General features: G+C 40.9%; 1 protein-coding gene across 2 annotated transcripts in view; it reads left to right on the top strand.

Moving 5' to 3' along the window:
- Positions 1–822: 822 nt before the first annotated feature.
- The window catches only part of CHPT1 (choline phosphotransferase 1), a 30,222-nt gene continuing 8,513 nt past the window's right edge, over positions 823–22,531 (top strand). Inside the window, exons 1-5 of one of the 2 annotated variants that reach the window (XR_008712901.1) lie at positions 823–1,304; positions 14,481–14,628; positions 14,918–15,059; positions 18,989–19,073; positions 21,880–22,011. Coding sequence is in view for 1 of the 2 variants with exons in the window: in XM_055575607.1 (XP_055431582.1) it covers positions 1,032–1,304; positions 14,481–14,628; positions 14,918–15,059; positions 18,989–19,073; positions 21,880–22,011 (780 nt within the window). In the remaining variant the exon portion in view is untranslated. The remainder of the gene's footprint in view (positions 1,305–14,480; positions 14,629–14,917; positions 15,060–18,988; positions 19,074–21,879; positions 22,012–22,531) is intronic. The other variant, XM_055575607.1, reaches the window with a different exon arrangement.

Raw genomic sequence — 22,531 nt, 5'->3', positions numbered from 1 at the left:
GTTTATGACAGGCTGTCCCTTGGTCTAAAGAGTGCATTGTGAGGTAAGGGGCTGGTGAACTGCCATTGTGTGGTGGGCAGTGGAAGGTACCACCTGGATCCTTGTCTTTGGGGGGAACGGTGTGTGTAAAAAAAAAAAAACCAACAACAACATGGTTATCGGTATGGGCTGCTCTGAAAAATAGGCATTTGGGTTCCAACCATTCAGTCCCCTTGTTAGACCGTGTTTCTAAATCCTGATTGGTAGTTCCAATACTTTGGAATCTGAACCCTGAACCTTGATCCCTGAACCGGAAAGTGAGGGTTCTTTAGAGCTAATACACGGCCAGGCCCCCCAGTCCTGGGGGTTGGGAGGAAGACCTATCCTGTCCCCGTACATTTATCAAACAGGACCTCTCTATGGGCCAACGGATGGGGCCCTCAAACCAGTGACCCAAGATGGGCAAAAACCATGTTCTCACACAGTATCCCGCAGACCCCGGGTCTGCAGGCAGCGGCGTCCTTCAGTTTGGCTGAAGACCAAGGCGTTCGCCAAAGAGGAGAACCGAGCTATGCACACCGCACGAGTTAGAGGAACCCGCTACCAACTGTCCCGCGGGCGAGATTTCCCTCCGGGGAGCGTCACCAGCGGTCCCGGGAGAAGAATCGGACCTTAGAGGCAGGTGCATCGGGATCTTGGGGGAGTCTGGGCCCTTTGTGTGCCAATTAGAAAGTGACGGTCGGTGGAGCACCCCGAGGTGACCCGGAGGCCTGGGCGGACCGGTCGCGCCGGCTGGACCCCTCACGAGGCGGCCCCGCCCCCTCCCCGCGCACCCCCCCAGGCCCCGCCCCCCTGCGGCCGGCGGCTCTAGGGGCGGGGGCCCCGGGACCAGGGGCGGCCCGGCCTGACCTCGACCTCGGCCGCGGGCCGGACCGGCGAGTCCCACCCGGCCGGCGCAGGCCCGGGCCCTCGAGCCCCTCCCTCCACCTGTCCCCGCCCTGGAGCCCCGCGCGGGCTGCGCTCGCTCGCAGCGGCGGGGCCCGCAGGCGGCCATGGCGGCGGGCGCCGGGGCCAGGCCGGCGCCGCGCTGGCTGAAGGCGCTGACCGAGCCGCTGAGCGCGGCGCAGCTGCGGCGGCTGGAGGAGCACCGCTACACCGCGGCGGGCGTCTCGCTGCTCGAGCCGCCACTGCAGCTCTACTGGACCTGGCTGCTCCAGTGGATCCCGCTGTGGATGGCCCCCAACTCCATCACCCTCCTGGGCCTCGCCATCAACATGCTCACCACGCTCGTGCTCATCTCCTACTGCCCCACGGTCACCGAGGAGGTAGGGCCCGCCGACCGCCCGCCGCCCGTGGGCCCCCAACTGCTTCCCCTCTTGAGCCGAGCCCCGGCGCAGGTGCGGCCCTGGAGGCTCCCGGGGCGCCCCACTCCGCCAACCCGCGCGCGCGGCAGAGCCGCCCGGGACCGCGGAGGGGTGGACACCGCCTTTACCCCCGCGCCGCTGCCGCCGCGAGCCTTCTCCGCTCTGCCTGGAGACTATCACGCCCCTACCCAGTCGCGCATGTACCCCGAGCCTCCTCCGGACGGCGGAGGGGCTCTCAAGGTCACTGCCCAGTCCCGTCCACCCGCGGGGCGGCGGACGGGCTGTCTCGGCCACTGCGAGCGAGGGGCCTGCCTGTCTGGCCGCCGCCCCATTCTGCGCCAAGTTGGGGGTGGGTGGACAAGCAGTCGGTGACTTTGCACACTGGTCACTGAACACCCCCATCTCCGTCCCGCCTGGCCTTAGGGCTTGTGGTTTGGTTGACCAAGTCCGAAATGCCCTTTGAACACTTTTATACTTAACCATCTGTTTCTCAAAGGCTGTGCTAGTGATCCTGTAATTACTGATAGCGCTGATCAAAGATAAGTTAGTTTTAAGAGATTAACTACTTCCTCTTTCTTCGTTGACACCTGTTAATCAGAAGCGTCCCCTGGACTGAGTGTGATGGGGGGAGCAGGAGGCAGAGGGGGCCACTCCCATCTATGGCTTTTTAGAATACCTGGAATAAAGACTACATTGCACGTTCTGTGACATTGCTTTCTTTTCTTTGCCCTCCACATAGAGATCCCGTTTATAATCATATTTGAGTATAGGTCCTGGTTTGTTGGTTGTTTTAGTGGCTAAGTTGTCTATGACTCTTGCGACCCCATAGACTGCAGCCTGCCAGGCTCCTCTGCCCATGGGATTCTCCAGGCAAGAAGATTAGAGTGGTTGCCATTTCCTTCTCCAGGGAGTATAGATCCTGTGGAGAACTAATTTGACTTGAGGTTGGATAGGAATACAGTGCCCTCCATACATGGATCCTTTTTTTTTTTTTTTTTAAAGTATTTGATGAAGCCTACATTTTAAACATAGATTGATGGATGTTAGTTATATTAATATTTGATTTTTCGGCAGACGTTCCCATTGTCAATTCATTTACATATTGTTTAAAAAATGTAAGTGGAAGCCTGTTTGCAGAATTCCCCAGAGGCAGTGTGCCAGAATGGAAGGTGCACTGGGCCAGAACGGAAAGCCTGGTTCTAATGTGGCTTTGCCACACCATGGAATGACAGACAACGTGGGCATGCTTTCCTCATGTAAAATAGAAATAATACTTGCCAATACTTGCCAAATTTCACAAGAATGCAGTGAGGACTAAATGATATATTACATGCAGATAAATGTAGAAAATTAGAATTTGTTCAACCTGTTAAAAATATTACTTTTATGAAAAATGTCCTGCAAACCTATAATAAAGTTTAGTTTTTATTGGGCCTTGGTTTGGCTGACAACATTTGAATGTTTCTATTTGCCAGTTAAATCATGAACTTTTCAATATTAATTTAATAACCATCTGTTGAGCACTTCCAAAGAGCAGGACAAGGCAGAGAAGTCCAGGAGATTCTGTTCAGGGATGACAGGGGATGGGGCCTGATGGAACAGGTTAAATTATTAATTTTTAGGCTATGCCTCATTCATTCAAAAAAAAAGGAAAAAGGTGGCAGACAGGGAGGATCTGAGGGACTTAAAAAAAAAGGAATCAGGATGACCTAAAAACAGGAAGTAAAGTTTGAAAAAAACAAGATGAAACTGAGAAGTGTTTCTGAAATGTAATTAGATCCTGCACATGTTTCTAAGTGGCTGTAGCGGTGAGGGGAAACACCGTTACAGGAGTCACGCTGCCTGTCTGATAATATCCCAGCAAGACCACAAAAGGAACGTTGCAGTTCATAGGCCACAGAGACAGGATCTGACAAGGTTCAGATCTAAGAAGGCCTGATTACAAAGCCCGATTCTTTTTACCATATACCACCACCGTCTCATCTGCAGTTCTTTCTTTTCTGGGTGATCTGCAGGAAAAATACCTTGTGTTTTATGTAATGCTTATCAGGTGTGTAATATGCTTTCACATTCATTGTTGCATTTGTGTCTCATATCAACCCAAGGAGGCTGGCAAGTTTTCTCCCTTCCTAGAAAGGCCTTCGCACCATTTTAGTATTTCTTCTGTCCAGCCATCCTGAACTAATAGTGGCATACATTTTATTAAGAGGAAGTTGAGGCCTGGAGTGTCTTTAACCTGGCTTGAAATGTGTTTTCTGATTCTTAAACTTAAGAGTTAGTACTTTTTCAGACTTGGTGGATTCCTTCCAGAAAGGGTCAGGGAAAGCCCATACAGTTTTTAGACTCTGATGCTTGGGTTAGTCTACCCATTTAAGATTAATGCTCACTACATATCTATGTTAATAATAATATTTGATCTACTTTTTAACTGTATTGATATTCTAGGACATGACTGGGGATGACGAGAAATTAGTAGAAGAAAGTTAAGTGATTTACGTTGTTGTGCAATGGTGCTCTGAACTGCATGTCACGCCACCATTTCATTAAGGAACTTTCTACTCCAGCCAAATTGAACCACTTCCTATATCAAGGGTATTTCTTGGGACTTCTCCTGGCAGTCCAGTGGTTAAGACTCCATGCTTCTAATGGAGGCTGGGGCTGGAGAGGGGGGTTCAATCCTGGTTGAGAAATTAAGATCCCACATGCCACGCAGTGCAGCCAAAAAAAATTTTTTTTTAAGATTTCTTTCCTTCTTGTCCCTCTCTTTTCTCCTTCCTCTTTCTTTCTCCTGTCCCACTTCATCTCTCAGTGTCCATTCCTAACACTACCTCCTTAGGAAATTTTTCTTCCTTCTCTGAAGTCAAATCAACTACTTAATCCTATGAACTTCCATAATAATAGCAATGATAACTAACATTCTGGAGAAGGAAATGGCAACCCACTCCAAGACTCTTGCCTGGAAAATCCCATGGACAGAGAGGAGCCTGGCAGGCTACAGTCCATGGGGTCACAAAGAGTCAGACATGACTGAGTGACTTTTTAACTAACAATTACTGGGAATTACTTACGTACTTGGGGCTTCCCAGATGGCGCTAGTGGTAAAGAACTAGCCAATGCAGGAGATGTAAGAGACATGGGTTCGATCCCTGTCGGGAAGATTCCCCTGAAGGAGGGCCTGGCAACCCACTCCATTATTCTTGCCTGGAAAATCCCATGGACATAGGAACCTTGTAGGCTACAGCCCATAGTGCTGCACAGAATCGGGCATGACTGAAGGAACTTAGCATTCACACGCACACACTTATGTGCTAGGCATTCATTTAAACTGCTTTTGTCTATTATCTCATTTAATCCTCTCTACAACTTTATGAAAAGGTACTACTATTATCCTCATTTTATAGATGAGGAAACTAAAGGGAAATAAATTAACCTCTTTAAACTGAGTCCAGGATTCCAAGCTGAAAGACTATACCTCTGCTGCAGGTCTTTGTAGTTCTCCTGTGGAACTTCTCCATTTTATTTTGGTTATGTGTGTGATGTGATGTTTGGTTATGTATGTCCTTATCGAGTAAGACAGTCTACCATATTTTAAGTTCAGACAGCAATTGCCCATTTATTTGAATATTCTCCATAGCACAGTGCCTTGTGTAAAGTAGACACTTGGTAAATATTTGCTAAACTATTGACTGCCTGCAGGAAATAGCAATTTATAATCTTGGGAGATTATGTTTTTCCATCCATATTCAGTTTTAGCTTGTTTCAGATTAAATACTTATCAATTTGGTCTAGGGAGTTTTGACATGAGTAAGCAAGAGTCAGGGCAAACAGAAAACAAGCATTGAATTGCGTCCCCTCTCAATAAGAAAATTTGGTGATTCGAGTCTGGTTCTTCGGGCTCCAGCTTAGTAGCATTCTCTGCTTATTTTTGACTGACATAAACTGTGGCTCCATTCCCTTTTCGGCTTTCTTGAGTAAATGTTTCTGCTCTGCCCTCTTGCTATCTGTATATAAATCCATGTGACTGCTATTAAGAGTGTGTTTATAGCAGATTAGTGCCCAGAATAGGGCTGGGTCAAAGGGCCTTGAATAATTTCTTTCCTTTATGATATGAATCGAAAACAAGTGTATCTGAGGAGAGATTTACAACCTTAAGAAATGGTTTGTTCCCTGTCTAAATAATTCAGATTCGAGTGGCCTTTGGACTATAAAGAATTATTTGTTGGAGGAAGAATAAGAAAAGGCAATAACCTAGTCAAATTGTGTTACAGATTTGGTTTCTTTGAAATCTAGAATATTTCCTTCCAGTTCAGTAACTTACGAAGGGTCATTTATGAAGGCAGGACTTTTGTGAGAGAGTGGCCTCTTGTACTAAAACAAAATACCTCGCAGGAGGTGAAAGTTCTAGAAGCAGGGCAGGGAGTAGAGTGAGGCAGGCAGGCACAGATAGCCCTGAGGGTCAAAAATGCCTCCTTCAATTCTGCACGCACAGTGCCTTGCTGGCCTCACCCTAATCCCAGTGCTGTCTAGAAGGAGCTTCTGCTGGTGATGTAGAAGTAGCTCTGATGCCTGTGGCTTTCCTGTGCTTGATTCCCAAGGAACAGACAGTTTCCCCTTTAGAATTCTGGTTCGAGTGTGGATAAAACATGGCCTTGTGAGTACAGAAGGAGCCTTAAATCCTGCTCCTGATGGGTTTTACCTGGGCAGAAGCTCCAATCACCTGGGTTCTGTGAAGTTACAGAGCAAAACAGATGTGAAGGTACCCAAAGGAGTTGACGGTGACGGTAGATCTGTCCTGGGGTTCTCTTCGCTCCCCTCCCTGCCTGTTTCCCTTTGCCTAGTGAGAGGCTGGCATTGTCAGCAAGAATTCTAGTAAGTGCTCAAAGAGGTTTTTAAAAAGAATACGACTGTTTACACTAAACTTAAGAGAAGGAATGCTGTCTTTCAAGTACAGCTTTCTACTGTCCTGAGAAAGTCCCTCTGGCCCTGAAGTTGGTTGAATGCTGTTGGGTGTTCGTGCCCTGCCTGGTTTCCACCCCCAGCTGGTAACCTGCCTTACTGTAAGAAGGTGGGTGTGCTCCCCTCAAACGCTGGCCCCTGCCCTGAACTGAGGTTGGGGTAAGCCAGTGAGCTGCTAGGGCCTTCCTGCTGGGAGGGATGGAGAGTGACTCTTGGCTTCCTGTCCACCAAGCCTCTGGAGCCTCCCCAGCCTCGGTTCCAGTGGGAACCCTCCCTCTGTAAACAATGAAGTGCCTCTGGTCACAGGCTCAACTGTGTCACAGGCACATAATCCAGGTTAGAGCAGTCAGATTAGCAGTCTATTAAAATTCCATGAGTTTTCTCTCAAAAATCACTAGACTTGGGTATACCTGTGGCTGATTCATGTTGATGTTTGGCAGAAACCAACACAATACTATAAAGCAATTATCTTCCAATTAAAAATAAATTTAATTATATTTAAAAAAATCACTAGACTCACCCAACTGGGTACAAAGTCCACCTTCTAACGCTGTACCAGCATTACAGTTTTTCACACATGCCTGATCTTTGTCTAAATGCAGTTTTTATTTTTTATGGAGAGAGAAGTCAACTGATGTTTGGATAATTGAAGTCTCTCCATTGCCAGCTGACCCAGTGGTTACTGGTTATGTAATATCTTTTGCATCTGTATCAACTTACACCCAAGGCCATTTAAAGCAAAGAGGACTTTTTAAGTGTGAAAATTCATAGAAGCAGGCATGTATAGTTTCAGTATTTCCTAAATTTTAATTTGGGAACATTTTTGCTTTTGTGTATTACCGATACTGTTTTTCTTTACATAAACTTTAAATCTACTCCTTAAAAACTTAGACTCAAAGCCTTAATATCTGTACAATTATAGGCTTGATAGCTGTGCTAGCTAGTTTTAAAATTATTATTTTTAAAATAGGTTAAAGACATAAGTATTAAAATGAAAAGTTTACCTAAGAATCACTCAAAAAGTATCTTATATAGTATCAGAAATAATAATAACTAAAATTTACTGAGCTCTTCCCATATACTAGGCACTTTTCTAAGCACTTGACATGTAATAATTCATTTAATTCTCACAATGAGCCGAGAACAGTGATTATTCCCATTTTTCATAAAGGGAAACTGAAGCACTGAGAGATAAAGTAGCTCATTCAAGGATCATTTGCAGGTGGAGTACAGAGTATATACTCCTATCCAGTCTGCAAAAAAGCCCAAGACATGTATTCTTAAATTTGGAAACCATTTTACTGAATAATTATGAGGTAACCTGTTACTTAATCAGTTGATTTTAACCATCTAGTTATTTAGCTCCCATGGTATATATAGCAGGTTTTAAAACCAGAGAACACACCTCCTACTCTGGAGAGGATTCTATTCTCATATTAAAGATGGGGCCTTGCGGTCTACCTAGGTTAGCCTTTTCATTTATAGAAAAACCTAAGACTGTATTCCCCCAAAATCCAGTATTCTAGGGTCTGAGCCAAAAGTTAAATTTGTCCAGTGCACAGAAATGTGTTCACTGATCACTTTCTAAGTCTCTTTTTCCTTTTCCTGATGTGTGTGCTCATTCAAACACACAAATAAAAAGGAGTATGATGCCTGCAATAAATAACTGATCTATATATGAGTCTTCTCTGATCCAGAGTTAATTTGAACAAAAACAGTTGCCACATGTTCTAGTTCAAATCTCTGGTTTCTCTAATCCTTTAATTCAAGTAGCTAGAAAAAGTAAAATTTCCCAAATACTTAAGTTTTATATAGTTCTTTGTTTGTGATGTAACTGACAAGCAATTTAAATTTATTAGTGTTTTTTTAATGACATGAAAGTGAAGAGGAACTAAAAAGCCTCTTGATGAAAGTGAAAGAGGAGACTGAAAAAGTTGGCTTAAAGTTCAACATTCAGAAAACGAAGATCATGGCATCTGGTCCCATCACTTCATGGGAAATAGATGGGGAAACAGTGGAAACAGTGTCAGACTTCATTTTCTTGGGCTCCAAAATCACTGCAGATGGTGACTGCAGGCATGAAATTAAAAGACGCTTACTCCTTGGAAGGAAAGTTATGACCAACCTAGATAGCATATTCAAAAGCAGAGACATTACTTTGCCAACAAAGGTCCATCTAGTCAAGGCTGTGGTTTTTCCAGTGGTCATGTATGGATGTTAGAGTTGGACTGTGAAAAGCGCCGAAGAATTGATGCTTGTGAACTGTGGTGTTGGAGAAGACTCTTGAGAGTCCCTTGGACTGCAAGGAGATCCAACCAGTCCATTCTGAAGGAAATCAGCCCTGGGATTTCTTTGGAAGGAATGATGCTAAAGCTGAAACTCCAGTACTTTGGCTACCTCATGCAAAGAGTTGACTGATTGGAAAAGACTCTGATGCTGGGAGGGATTGGGGGCAGGAGGAGAAGGGGACGACAGAGGATGAGATGGCTGGATGGCATCACCGACCTGATAGATGTGAATCTGGGTGAACTTCAGGAGTTGGTGATGGACAGGGAGGCCTGGCGTGCTGCGATTCATGGGGTCACAAAGAGTCAGACATGACTGAGCGACTGAACTGAACTGAACTGACTGAATGACATGCTGCTACTGCTGCTGCTAAGTCGCTTCAGTCGTGTCCGACTCTGTGCGACCCCATAGATGGCAGCCCACCAGGCTCCCCCGTCCCTGGGATTCTCCAGGCAAGAATACTGGAGTGGGTTGCCATTTCCTTCTCCAATGCACGAAAGTGAAAAGTCAAAGTGAAGTTGCTCAGTCGTGTCCGACTCTTAGCGACCTCATGGACTGCAGCCTACCAGGCTCTTCCATCCATGGGATTTTCCAGGCAAGAGTACTGGAGTGGGGTGCCATTGCCTTCTCCGAATGACATGAACTTATGATTATTTCTTAGTAATTATTTTATTTTCTAGAATAAACATATAATCTTCCATACAATCATGTAAGATTCATCATTAGTGAAGGTATTTTTTAAAATTGTGATTTACTCACATCATTGAATACCATGCAGTCATGTAAGCAAATGGTGTAGATCTTTATGCTTGACTTGGAAAGATTTCTATGATATATTATAAAGTTCTGATCTTAAAAGATACAGTAGATATTTTTTTTTTTCTTTTGGCCACACCACATGGCTGTGGGATCTTAGTTTCCTGACCAGGGATTAAACCCATACCCACTGCAGTGGAAGCATAGTGTCTTAACTGAACCATCAGGGAATTCCCAGATACAGTAGATATTATAAAGATAACATAATTTAAAACTTTAAATGTTAAGGAGCTCATATGATCTGGAGAAGTTTTACTTTTTGTAATAGCCTCCTTCTATAGAAGTATTCTGATAGTAACATATTGCTTGCTGCTGCTACTGCTAAGTCACTTCAGTCGTGTCCAACTCTGTGCGACCCCATAGGCAACAGCCCACCAGGCTCCGCCGTCCCTGGGATTCTCCAGGCAAGAACACTGGAGTGGGTTGCCATTTCTTATGACTTTATAATTCTATAATTCATAATCCATGCCCTGATTTTCCTGGGTTTACATTTGAAATTTTTGAAAATAAGTTTTTTTAAAAACTGGAATTGAGTTGGGATGGCTCTGGAAATCCTGCATCCACCTGGAGAACTTTCTGGAGTGACCCACATTTAAAGCAGACTTCTGGAAGGAAGAGGCCTGCTGTTCCTGGCAAGAGGATCTCCCGCCTGGGGCCTGTTTTGCAGAGATAACAGATAATCTGCCAACTATTTCATAGCTCCCAGGTGGAAATGGAGGTGATGACTGCAGGGAAGAGAAAAGATAGGTCCAGCCCCTGTGGTCTTGGGAAGACTGGAAAGGGAATTAACTGGCAGCTGGTAGACTAGTGTGCCTTCGTGGGTTTAAAAGGTAGGAAGTCTCTCTCAGCTTGCAGCCAGTTTCCCACCGCTTTGGTTCATTGAACTTGAAATTGTATTACTCAGCCATTAAAAAGAATACATTTGAATCAGTTCTAATGAGGTGGATGAAACTGGAGCCTATTATACAGAGTGAAGTAAGCCAGAAAGAAAAACACCAATACAGTATACTGCTAAGTCATTTCAGTCGTGTCCGACTCGGTGTAACCCCATAGACGGCAGCCCACCAGGCTCCCCCGTCCCTGGGATTCTCCAGGCAAGAACACTGGAGTGGGTTGCCATTTCCTTCTCCAATGCATGAAAGTGAAAAGTGAAAGGGAAGTTGCTCAGTTGTGTCCGACCCTCAGTGACCCCATGGACTGCAGCCTTCCAGGCTTCTCCATCCATGGGATTTTCCAGGCAAGAGTACTGGAGTGGGGTGCCATTGCCTTCTCCGATACACTAACACGTATATATGGAATTTAGAAAGATGGTAACAATAACCCTGTATACGAGACAGCAAAAGAGACACTGATGTATAGAACAGTCTTTTGGACTCTGTGGGAGAGGGAGAGGGTGGGATGATTTGGGAGAATGGCATTGAAACATGTATAATATCATATATGAAACGAGTCGCCAGTCCAGGTTCAATGCACAGTACTGGATGCTTGGGGCTGGTGCACTGGGACGACCCAGAGGGATGGTATGGGGAGGGAGGAGGGAGGAGAGTTCAGGATAGGGAACACGTGTATACCTGTGGCGGATATATGTTGATATATGGCAAAACCAATACAATATTTTAAAGTTAAAAAAAAAAAAAAAAGAAAGAAAAAAAAAAGAAATTGTATTTTTTGGGGCAGGAAAGTGCTTCTCAGCAGGTTTGAAAGAATAGATAAGAATCCAGATGGGAAGCTGCACCTAGTCTGTGTAGCCTGCAGGGCAATAAATCCGATAGATCTCATCTCATGGGCCAGGTCATAAAACTAGGGTTTGCTTCCTGGATCCAGTCTAACTCTCTTCTTGATGGAACTTTATCACCCCTCCCTAAGTTTCACTTTTATCTGTAATAAAAAGAACATAATAGCTGCCTTGTCTCTGTGGATTGCTGTTTCTAACAAAATAATGCATTTTTGAAAGTCCTTTGTTGTACTGTTTAAGATAACATTACTACCTTTCCAGTCTCTCTTGTAATGACCTGTGGATCATCTGTTCCAGAAACATGAGCTGGTCATGGACTCATGAATAAACCTTTCACTTTCAGGACTCTACCTTCATTCCTGCTTAGCCCTTCTCTCTGTCTTTCCTGTTGAAATTCCTCCTGCCCCTCTTTCCCCATTTAAACTCTAAATCTTAACTCCATTGATATCCTAGTGAGGTCATGTTAGGCCAGCGAGCCAGTTTTCATTCCTTTCTCCAAATAAAGGGCAGAGTCCACCCCCAACCGTGGTATCCAGGAGCAACCAAATTTATTTCGGCATGGATTTCTGTTAACACCTTGACCTTTAGACTTATCTGCTGCCAGGCTCCCAGATCAGAAGTTAGAATCAGGAGCTTTTTAATGTGGACCTTTGGGAGTTGCTTCTTGAGAATCTCCAAATTTTCCATATAAGAAGTTTCTGTATAAGAAGGGAGAATTGGAACATCTTCATGTAGATGATTTACTTTCTGTCATTTAGGGGAAAAGGATTCAGTGGAAAGGAGCTTCCCAGGTGGCACTGTAGTAAAGAATCCACCTGCCAATGCAGAAGATCAAGAGACACGGGTTCGATTCCTGGGTTGGAAAGATCCCCTGGAGGAGGGCATGGCAACCCATGCCAGTATTCTTGCCTGGAGAATCCCATGGACAGAGGAGCCTGGAGGGCTACATTCCATGGGGTGGCAAAAGAGTCGGACATGGCTTAGTGACTAAACAACAACAGCAGTGTAGCTATTAACACTGGGTATCTAATATTAACAAATAATGAAATATTTGTTAAAGTTCAAAATAAACTTTTGTTTACTTTGAAAGATTGAGGAATGAGGTAGCAAGTTGATTGGTTATTTGAAGACTTGCCACATAAGCCATACCCACATTGATATGTCAAATATCATTTTAGAATGTTTAATGACAATAGCTAAACTTTGTTGAGCACTTATTACATGCCTGGTGTGTGTAAAGAACTATCTTAAGAATTTTTTCATTGTGTACAACTACAAGTTTTATTTGCATCTTACAAATGAGGTAACCAAAGTTTAGAAGTTTAAATGACTTGCCCAGGGTCACTTGGCTATTAGATAACAGAGCCAAGAACTCAAACACAGATCTAACTTTGAAACCCTACGTCTCAACACTTTTGCTGTACTTCATTTCTGAGGCAGAATTCTGGGTTGGCCATTGCTTTCATAACATGGGTCCCTGAGGAAGTAGAATACATTTATAAAGTGCTGAAAGAAAAGAATGGTTGTTTTAAAATCCTTCTTCTCAAAATAAATAAATAAAATTCTTTTGCTCTCTTTTGTTGAAATTGCATCATTTCTATTGACCCACCTTCAAGTTCACTGACTCTCTGTCATTTTTATCTATGGTTCTGTATGTAATGTGTCTTTTTCTTCTGGCTTCTTAAATGATATTCTCTTCATCACTGGTCTTCAGTGGTTTGATTATGATGTGCCTTGGTGAGTTTTTTAAAAAAATACTTATTCTGCTTGGGGTTTGCTGAGCTTCATGGATATGTGAGTTTATAGATTTTATCAAATGTGGACATTTCCAGCCATTATTTTTTCTTGTATTTTCCATGTCCAACCCTTTCTTTTCTCTCCTTCTGAGACTGTAATTACATATATCCCACAGGTTGCTTGAGGCCCAGTTCAATTATTTTTAGCCTTTTTTTTTAATGCACAATATTGGATATTTTCCTCTAATAGTCTGTAAATTCACTGATATTTTCTTCTGCAGTATCTAATATGTTGTTAATCTCATATAGTATATTTTACATTTGAAATATTGTACTTTTCATTCTAGAAATTTCACTGGAGTCTGTCATGCTTTTCTTCCACCTTCTTGAACATATGAGGCATATTTATCAGAACTTTTAATGTCCTCTTCTGCAGATTTCACTCTCTCTGTCATTCCTGGGTCTGATTGTTTTGATTGATTTTACTCCTAGTTGTCAGCATATTTTTCTGCTTCTTTGAGTGACTAGTAGTTTTTTAATTAGATGCCAAACATTGTGAATTTTACATTCAGGGGTACTAGGTTTGATGGGGTTTTCCTTTAAGATGTACTTTGTGTTGGCTATAGGTAAGTTACCTGAAATCAGTCAGATCCTTTTGAGGCTGGATTTTACATCTTTTAAGGCTATCAGAGAAACCTTTAGTCTAAGGCTAATTTATCCCCACTGCTAAAGCATTACAGTTCTGAGAACTCTACCCAGTGCCACAAGTATACAAGGTCTTTCTGCTGTACCTGGTGGGAATGTGGTTCTTTCCCTGGCCTTCATTGGTAGTTTTTTCTCATTAGGCACAGGTCACCTCTCAGCCAAAGACTCAAAGATCCCCTCTGTAGATCTCCACAACATGTGCCCCTCTCCTTACCAGTGCTCTGAGCCACAGATTCTGTCTGCCTTGACCTTCCTGAGCTCTGCTCTGTTGCTCCTCAACACAGCAGGATCACTGGGCTCTTCCAGGTCCCCACTCCTGCACTGCGGGCTGGACACTGCCCGTTGGCACTAAGCTGGAGTACTCAGAGGGCTCATGTCACTTACTTCCCTTCTGTCAGGGATCACAATGCTGCGCTGGCTGCAATGTCTGAACATGGTTGTTTTGTTTATTTGATCGCGTTTCTAGTTATCCAAGGTGGGAGAGTAAATCCAGTCCCTGATATTCCATCATAAATGGAAGCAGGGGTCTGTGGTTTGTCTTTAAGTTCTTCTTTCACAGTGGAGACTTACCGAATAATTTCAAATCCAGTGCCATATATGAATAGTATTATATTAAAGGAGCTGTGGGCTAAGAATCAAAATCAGGGTCCTAATCCTCATTCAGTTGTTTAACTTCCTGCTTCCTATAATATATTCTGTGACCTCCTACCCAATCTAGAGCAATTCATTTCTTAATTTAATTCATATCTGTAGAAAGAGGGTTATGAATGTTCTTTATATCATGCTGAGGTGCTATAAAGCGAGAACATAAGAAAATGTGTTGGTTGGCTTGGTTGAGCTGTTTTCAAACAGAAGCTGGCTTATTGTCCCTCACCAGTCTTCATTGTTAACATTTCATGTTAGGCACCATACTGGACATACCTTTTATGTGCATTAGGACTCTTCATCTACCAGTCACTGGATGCTATTGATGGGAAACAAGCCAGAAGAACAAATTCTTGTTCTCCTTTAGGGGAACTTTTTGACCATGGTTGCGACTCTCTTTCCACAGGTAAGTTAGTGGAGATTTTTTTCCTACAGTTGTTTTTTGTTTGTTTGTTTTTTAATGATGGCTTAAAAAATGAACTGAGCTGTTTGGTTTGTTTTGGTTTACATTTGGGAGCAATTTTGCAAAGTGTATTTTTTTGTAAATACACTAAAAATGTATGTTTAGTAGTTTATTCTTGCTTAATTTTAATGCCAAGATTACGCACCTTAAAACTCTACATTTCTAAACATTTAGTGGCAATTATTTAACTTATTTTAAATACTTAATGGTTTCTAAACCTTATTTCTTTCAGTTTTTATGGCAGTTGGAGCTTCAATTGCTGTTCGCTTAGGAACTCATCCTGACTGGTTGTTTTTCTGCTCTTTTATTGGGATGTTCATGTTTTATTGTGCTCACTGGCAGACTTATGTTTCAGGCGTGTTGAGGTTTGGAAAGTAAGTATGTATTTTAAGTTGTATATTTTAAGATATAATCAAATTCATTTTCACTGTCATACTTCATTTATTCATAATAAAGGGAACAAACTGTCAATCATGAATTTAAATTACCTTTTAATCTATTGAAGCATCCATAAATGTTATATTTTAGGTTTAGTCTTTTAGGTGTTCTTCTTGTTATAGTTACATACTTGATGATAATTTTATTTTTTCTCCCTCTCCAACTTACTAGCCCAAGTTTACATTGACAAGAGAAAAAGAAAAATAAGGGATGTGAATAAAGTAGAAAAAGAATATAAAGTACCTAAAAAAGAAGCATTTGGCTAAAAGATAAAATAATGAGATATGGAATCTAAAGGTCCTTTATGGTCAAATTTTTGTGTGTCCATAAAGGGGAACCCCTTTACAGCAGTCCCGAACAACAGCAGTCATGAGAATCTCAGCTGTGGTGTACAGTTGGTGAGATAGTGTAAAAGCATCTTGTACTATTTGCCCCAGATGCTTTATTCTTAGACACCAGGAAACAGTGCACAAGACTGGAACTCTGTTCTCTGTCTTTCTCATCAGCTCCCTCTTTGCCTGACCCTTTAGTAGCCATCTCCCTTTGGCTCATTCTCAGCTTTGGCTTCCCCTGTCTTCAGATTCTTTCCTGCAGCACTTTAGTGCTTCCTGGGAGAAGCAGCAGCTCTGGGAAAAAAAAAAAAAAAAAAAACCTTCTGATAATGATAACTGAAAGGAGAAGCTCAAAACAATGGATCATTTAGCGGAGTGAAAGCCACTGGCAGTTTTTCACATTGACTTTAAATTACAGAATAGTCACAGCTGTCAGCTGTTGAGCACTTGTGTGGTTCTGCTGGTGTACTCAGTGCTTTACATGCCTTTTCTCATTTATTCCTCACATTAACCCTGTTGAGGGTATTGCTGCAACTGTACCAGTGAGGTGGAGAAGTTCTGTAACTTCCTTATACTGCTAAAAAAGTGTGGAGCCAGGGTTAAACTCAACTCTCCAAACCCCACACTCTTAACGACTGTTGTTCAGTAGCAGCAGTTATTTAATGACTTAGACTTTACCTCTTTGACTTTTAACTTCATTAAAAATCTTTCTGAAATGAATTATTTTACATTCCTGGCCTAGTTGTACACTTTATACTCATTTACTGTTGACTGAGAGTGTTAGTTGAGTGTCAGTTGACTGAGTGTGCCTAGAATTGGACATAGAAAGATGGGTCACTTGTGGGTGGGATATGCCAGACAGATTGGGGCAAAAGCATTGTAGGCAGGAGGATGAGGAACGGAAGTACTCAGAACATTAGGGAAGTGGTTGCTGTGGTTGAGCACCAGACATGTGAGGGACTGGAGGAGATCCTGCATTGCCCAGGATTTGAAGCATGTAAAATGCTTACTCTCTATGGCACAGATCCTCCTCTGTATGGTTTCACTTTATCAAAGTAAAAGCATCATTGAACATTGAGTAGGATACACATGGATGGTCCAGCTTAACACTATAAGAAGGATCTATATGTGGGACATCAGCCAAGCTTCTGTAAATACTTCCAAAGTCAGTCAGTATCAACTGTCAAGTGGCTAGGATGGATGTCCTGAAAAATCTGTCAATAAACAATAATAAATTTCCAAAAAAATTTAGTCATTTATATAGTTTATTCTTAAAAGAGGAAGAATGACGCTTTCTGTGGTATGAATGATGCATGTGTGAAACCAAGGTCCCTAGCTCAATCCCTGTATATGTCATTTAGTTACTGAAAGTTTGTCCTGTAATTTCTGTCAGTTTTCCTAGTTGCTTCTGGTCACTAGTCATACCCTGGAAAAATTATAGATTAACTTAATGGAATTCTGCACTGTTACTTGAAAAAGAGTACAAAATCCTGATAATAAATCATAGGTGTAGGGGAAAGAATGTTGGCTCTGAAGTCATTTTTCTATAGCAGTATCCAACTGTTTTCAATACAAGTGTGGAAAAATCATTTCACTTTCTCTTTCCCAAAAAACAGGTATAATGTATATATAGCTCATAAGACTCAGATGCTCAGTAAATGTCAGTACTTTTCCTCTTTTTTCTTCACAAAATACCATACGTTATATTACTTAGTTTACCTTTTTCAATTAACTTGACTATTTCTCCATGCAGTCTGGAGGCCTTGATTTGCCTATCACTGATCTTACAAATACTGGATGTCATTACATTTTCCTTTATTTGTGCGTTAATGTTCCAGTCACCTTCTCCTTCTGCTGCTGCTAAGTCACTTCAGTCGTGTCCGACTCTGTGCGACCCCACAGACGGCAGCCCACCAGGCTCCCCCGTCCCTGGGATTCTCCAGGCAAGAACACTGGAGTGGGTTGCCATTTCCTTCTCCAGTGCATGAAAGTGAGAAGTGAAAGTGAAGTCGCTCAGCCGTGTCAGACCCTCAGCGACCCCATGGACTGTAGCCTTCCAGGCTCCTCCATCCATGGGATTTTCCAGGCAAGAGTACTGGAGTGGGGTGCCATTGCCTTTTCCCTCTAAATGCCCTCAAAATAACTCAGCTGAGAAGTCTTTTCTTCCATAGCTGGATCTATTTTATCATCTAATCCCTACATTTTTTGTATTTGCAGAGCAGTAAGTATTCCTCTAGCAGGGCATCTAAGAGGAGATGCAAAGGAGATAGACACATAAAATCTGAAGCTCAGAAAAAAATAGATGGATTTGGAGAAATGGATTTAGAGGTCATTGGCATATAGATGGTAGTCTTAAGTATAGATATAATATTCAGAGAATCTAAAAAGAGAAAAGAGGAATTCTGGAAACAGTAGCATTTAAGATATGGAAGAAGGAGGCTGGGAAGATCTTCCAGAAAGGTAGGAGAATCACGAGAGAACATGGCATAAAAACAGCAAAGCTTTTCAAGAAAGAGGGGTGTGATCAGCAATTTAACTATTGAGAGGAGTTATGTGAGATAGTAACCAAAATGCATCCCTTACATTCAACAAATTGAAAGTCACTGTTTACCTTAAACAATTTTAATAGAATGAGGCCAAAAACTGGACTGTAGTGGATTATGCAGCAATATGAAGAGAGGAGGAAATTACAGATGTGGACTATTTGCTAACCTGTTTATGGAGCAAAGGAGAGAGGAATTGGTAGCTTCAGAGGATGCAGATTAGAGACTGATGTTGCTTGGTTTAGTGGGTTTTTAAAAGAAGTTTATGTTTAGGGCTTCCCTGTTGGCTCAAACAGTAAAGAATTGCCTGCAGTGTAGGAGACCTTGGTTTAATTCCTGGGTCAGGAAGATCCCCTGGAGACAGGAATGGCTACCCACTCCAGTATTCTTGCCTGGAGAATTCCATGGCCAGAAGAGCCTGGCAGGCTACAGTTCATAGGGTCACAAAGAGTCAGACAAAACTGAGTGGCTGACACTTTTACAAGTATGTTTATATAGAGAGAGGAAATGTCTGTGGAAACCAAAAATTATAATGACTATCAGCAACATAATGAGAAAAACTATTGGAATTTTCCCTACTTTTTAATGAAATTGACTTGAGAGTGTTTATGAATTTGCCTTAAATCATCTGGTTGTTTTTATGTTACTATTAATTTTTCCAGATTACAAGAGTAATACATGATTATTATTAAAAATTCAAACTTTGCAGAAGTATATAAAGTAGAAGATAAAAGCTTTCTGTAATCTCAGCGCTGTTACTAGCAATTGTATATATGCTACACAAGTTTTTTACCTATATGTGAGCACATTGTTCCTGTAGGCTTTTTCACTTAACAGTGTAGTTAATTGATAATTCAGTGATGGAACTAAAGGTAAAAATAAACTAAGCCTATGTAGATTTTTACATCTTTGATTTCAATATATGGTTAATGAACCTTCATATTCGGGAATTTGGTTTACAAACCTCTATTCTTTATCTTTCCTTTTTAGAGTGGATGTAACTGAAATTCAGATAGCTTTAGTGATCATCTTTGTGTTATCTACATTTGGAGGAGCAACAATGTGGGACTATACGGTAAATCTAAGTGTTTAAATTTATATTTAAGTACTTTTTAAACATTTGGGGAAAATATTATATTGTTAATTTTCTTCAGATATTCTTAGAGCTATATTTAATATTCATTACATTTCTTAACCTTTTTTCATTTTATAATTTTACTATTCTATATACCTTATTACAGCATGAATATACTACCCTATTCATGAATGTACTACCACATAAAAGAAAACGACTCCATTTCCCAAATACACAATTAGACTCACTAGTTGAACTACCTTTTCAGGCCAAAATTTATTTCCCAAATACACAATTAGACTCGCTAGTTGAACTACCTTTTCAGGCCAAAATTTATTTCATAAAATAGATTTATAAAAAGTAAATTCAGTCAAACACTTTATGTTTGAAACTTGCCCCTCAATATTAGGAAAGATGCTAACTTGTATTTTTTATAATTTACTATGAGTGAAGTTTCTCATGTTGAATGTTTTTTATTTTCTACTTGGTTGGAGACCTCAGATAAAAGCTGACTCTCAAGGAGGCCACTGTTACAAATTCATGCTTTCCACAGGAAGGAAATTTATGAAGAAACAAATTATTTTCTCACTACAACCTAAGTTTACACTATTGGCTGACTCAAAACTTCATGCCCGTAGAGTTAAGAAGAATAATAAGGATAATATCAGCTGTCAACAACTAATGTTTATTCAATACTTACTATGTTCTTAAATATTTTACTGTCACTCTTTTCATCTGACCCCCAGAACAACCCTATGAAGTAGATACTGTCATTATTCTGATTTATTAATAAGTCTTAGAATGATTAAGTAATTTGTACAAAGACACATAGCTAGTAAGTACTGGAGCTAGAAATTAAACAGACTAATTCCAGACTCTGTTTTTAATCACAAAGCAATATACCCCTGGTAATACAAACAGTAAGAAATACAAAGCTAAACATACTCTTACCGTAGGATCTAGTGACTATGCTCTTTAGTATTTACCCAGATACATTAAAAATTATGTCTATGCAGGGAATTCCCTGGTGGTCCAGTGGTTAGGATTCACTTTCACTGCTGTGGGCCGGGGCTCAATCCCTGGGCAGCGAACTAAGATCCCACAAGCCACATGGCATAGCCAGAAAAAAATTATGTCTATACAAAAACCTGATTATGGATATTTATTGCAGCTTTATTCATAATTACCAGAACTTGGAAGCAAGTAAATGGATTAACTATGGTACATCTAGGCAATGGAATGTTATTCAGTGTTAAAAGAAAGAGCTATCAAACCATGAAGAGACATGGAGGAAACCTAAATCCATATTATTTAGTGAAAGAATCTAATCTGAAAAGGCTCCATGTTGTATGATCCCAATTATATGATATTTTAGAAAAGGCAAAATGATGAAAACACTGAAAAGATCTGCTATTGCCAGAGGTTATGGGGTTAAGGAAGGATGAATATTTTAAGGGACATGAACCCATTCTGTGTGATACTATAATGGTGGATACCTGTCCACCTGTCATTATACATTTGTCATTTATACATTATGCTTTATCACAGAATGTACAACACCAAGAGCAAACCATGATATAAACTAGGGTGATTATAAGCAATAATAATGTCCGTGTCAGTTCATGGATTGTAACACATGGATTGTATCACTCTGGTGGAGAATGTTGATAGTAGGGAAGCATGTGTGAGGGCAGGGAGTATATGGGAACTCTGTGTACTTTCTGTATATTTGCTTTGATCCTAAAATTGCTTTAAAATTATATCTATTTTTAAAAACTATAAGAAATTTCTCTGTGGCATTTAGTTTCAGAATTGCCAATTGTAATTCATATTACTAGGCTCAGAAATAGACTTTGAGCATATTTTTAAGTAGTGGAACATTCTCTGTGATATTCACATTCCTTCTTATCATGTAAGAATAAATAATAGAATCAAGGATGTGCTACACAGGCCTCTAAAATATGTAGATGTGTCTTTCATGGTAGCTGCTCTGCCAATACCCATTAGAAGGTAAATGTGGACTTAGAGGCAGGCAACTCTGGTCATTGTCAGATGTGGTTGTTTTAGTTTGGAATTCTGATTTAATTATACTGTGGAAGAATTTAATCTTAAAATCATTTCATTCAATATTTTGGCAATACCATAGGAAGAAAGCATACCTATTTATTCTTATCAATAAGAATACTTGTTTTAGATATAGATTTTCTAAATTGAATTGTTAATCTGTAGTTTTCACATATTTTGGTACAGTATTTCAAAGTATATTTTCAAACACAATAGCCTATAGCTTTTGGCAATTCATTGTTACTGTTTTTTAAATCCTTTGCTGCCTTTGGAAGTTTTCTTGAACAGCAATTGACCAACAGGTAAATATATATTGCTAAAGAGATTTAATCCTGGATGTTAACTACACAAAATTTTTGCATGCACACACATGGTGATATTTGTCACATTCGTGATACAGATCACAGATCAGTGTCTGACTCCTAAGATGCTGCCTTTTAGAGGTACTAGAGTCAAGTGAACATCCTTTTTCATGTTTCCTCTAAGTCAGATGAAGGCTTGTGAGATGAAATGCTTCATCACAGTTATTTAAGAAGATTTAGCTAAATTTGGTGCATTCATTTAAGAGATAAAACCATTAGAAGAAAAATTAACACTTCAGATTACATTCCAGAAGTTAAGGTTTGATTATAAGAAAATGGGTAGCTTATTATATAGGGTTCTATCGTAATGTTTCTTTACTGTTTAATAGGAAAATAAATTTTGTTTTCTTAATAAAGTGTTTCTTTCCTCTACCCTAAAGATACCCATCCTAGAAATAAAATTGAAGATCTTACCAGTTCTTGGAGTAGTAGGTGGAGCAATATTTTCCTGTTCAAATTATTTCCATGTTATCCTCCATGGTGGTGTTGGCAAGAATGGATCCACTATAGCAGTAAGACATTAATTTCATCATCATTCAGTATTAATTTTATGATAAATTTTCTTAACACCCAGCTATAGAGATACTAAAAATATGATGAATTTTAAAAATAGGGAAGGAAACTAAGTATCTTAAAGGAATCCTTTTTAGGCACATAATACAAAAAGGCATTTTTGAAACAGTCCAGACTGATTTTACAGCATTTTCCCTCTTTCTATACAGTCTTTCTTCGAGTAGGCTTTGGTGACATTCCATGTAATCATCTGCTGTCTATTGTACATAATTAAGGGCTGCCATTTGTTTTCTTCCTTGTGCCTGGCCCTGATATAGGAGAGGAGGAGGCAAGAGTGAGTTCCTGATTGAATGTCAGGAAAGCAGTCCAAAGTCATGGTTTCACATATGGGGCAATTTATTATGCATGAAGTAAATTCAATTGAAATTTCATCACTGAAATATATTTTTAAAACTACCCTAATATTTTAAAAGGTAAAAACTTCAGCCTCAGGTCTTGAGTGGGTACACCTTGCATTTG

Source organism: Bubalus kerabau, chromosome 1 (assembly GCF_029407905.1).
Source record: "Bubalus kerabau isolate K-KA32 ecotype Philippines breed swamp buffalo chromosome 1, PCC_UOA_SB_1v2, whole genome shotgun sequence".
NCBI classification, from domain to species: domain Eukaryota; kingdom Metazoa; phylum Chordata; class Mammalia; order Artiodactyla; family Bovidae; genus Bubalus; species Bubalus kerabau.
The sequence above is the reverse complement of the archived record's forward strand: the minus strand, read 5'-3'. Positions and strand labels throughout refer to the sequence as shown.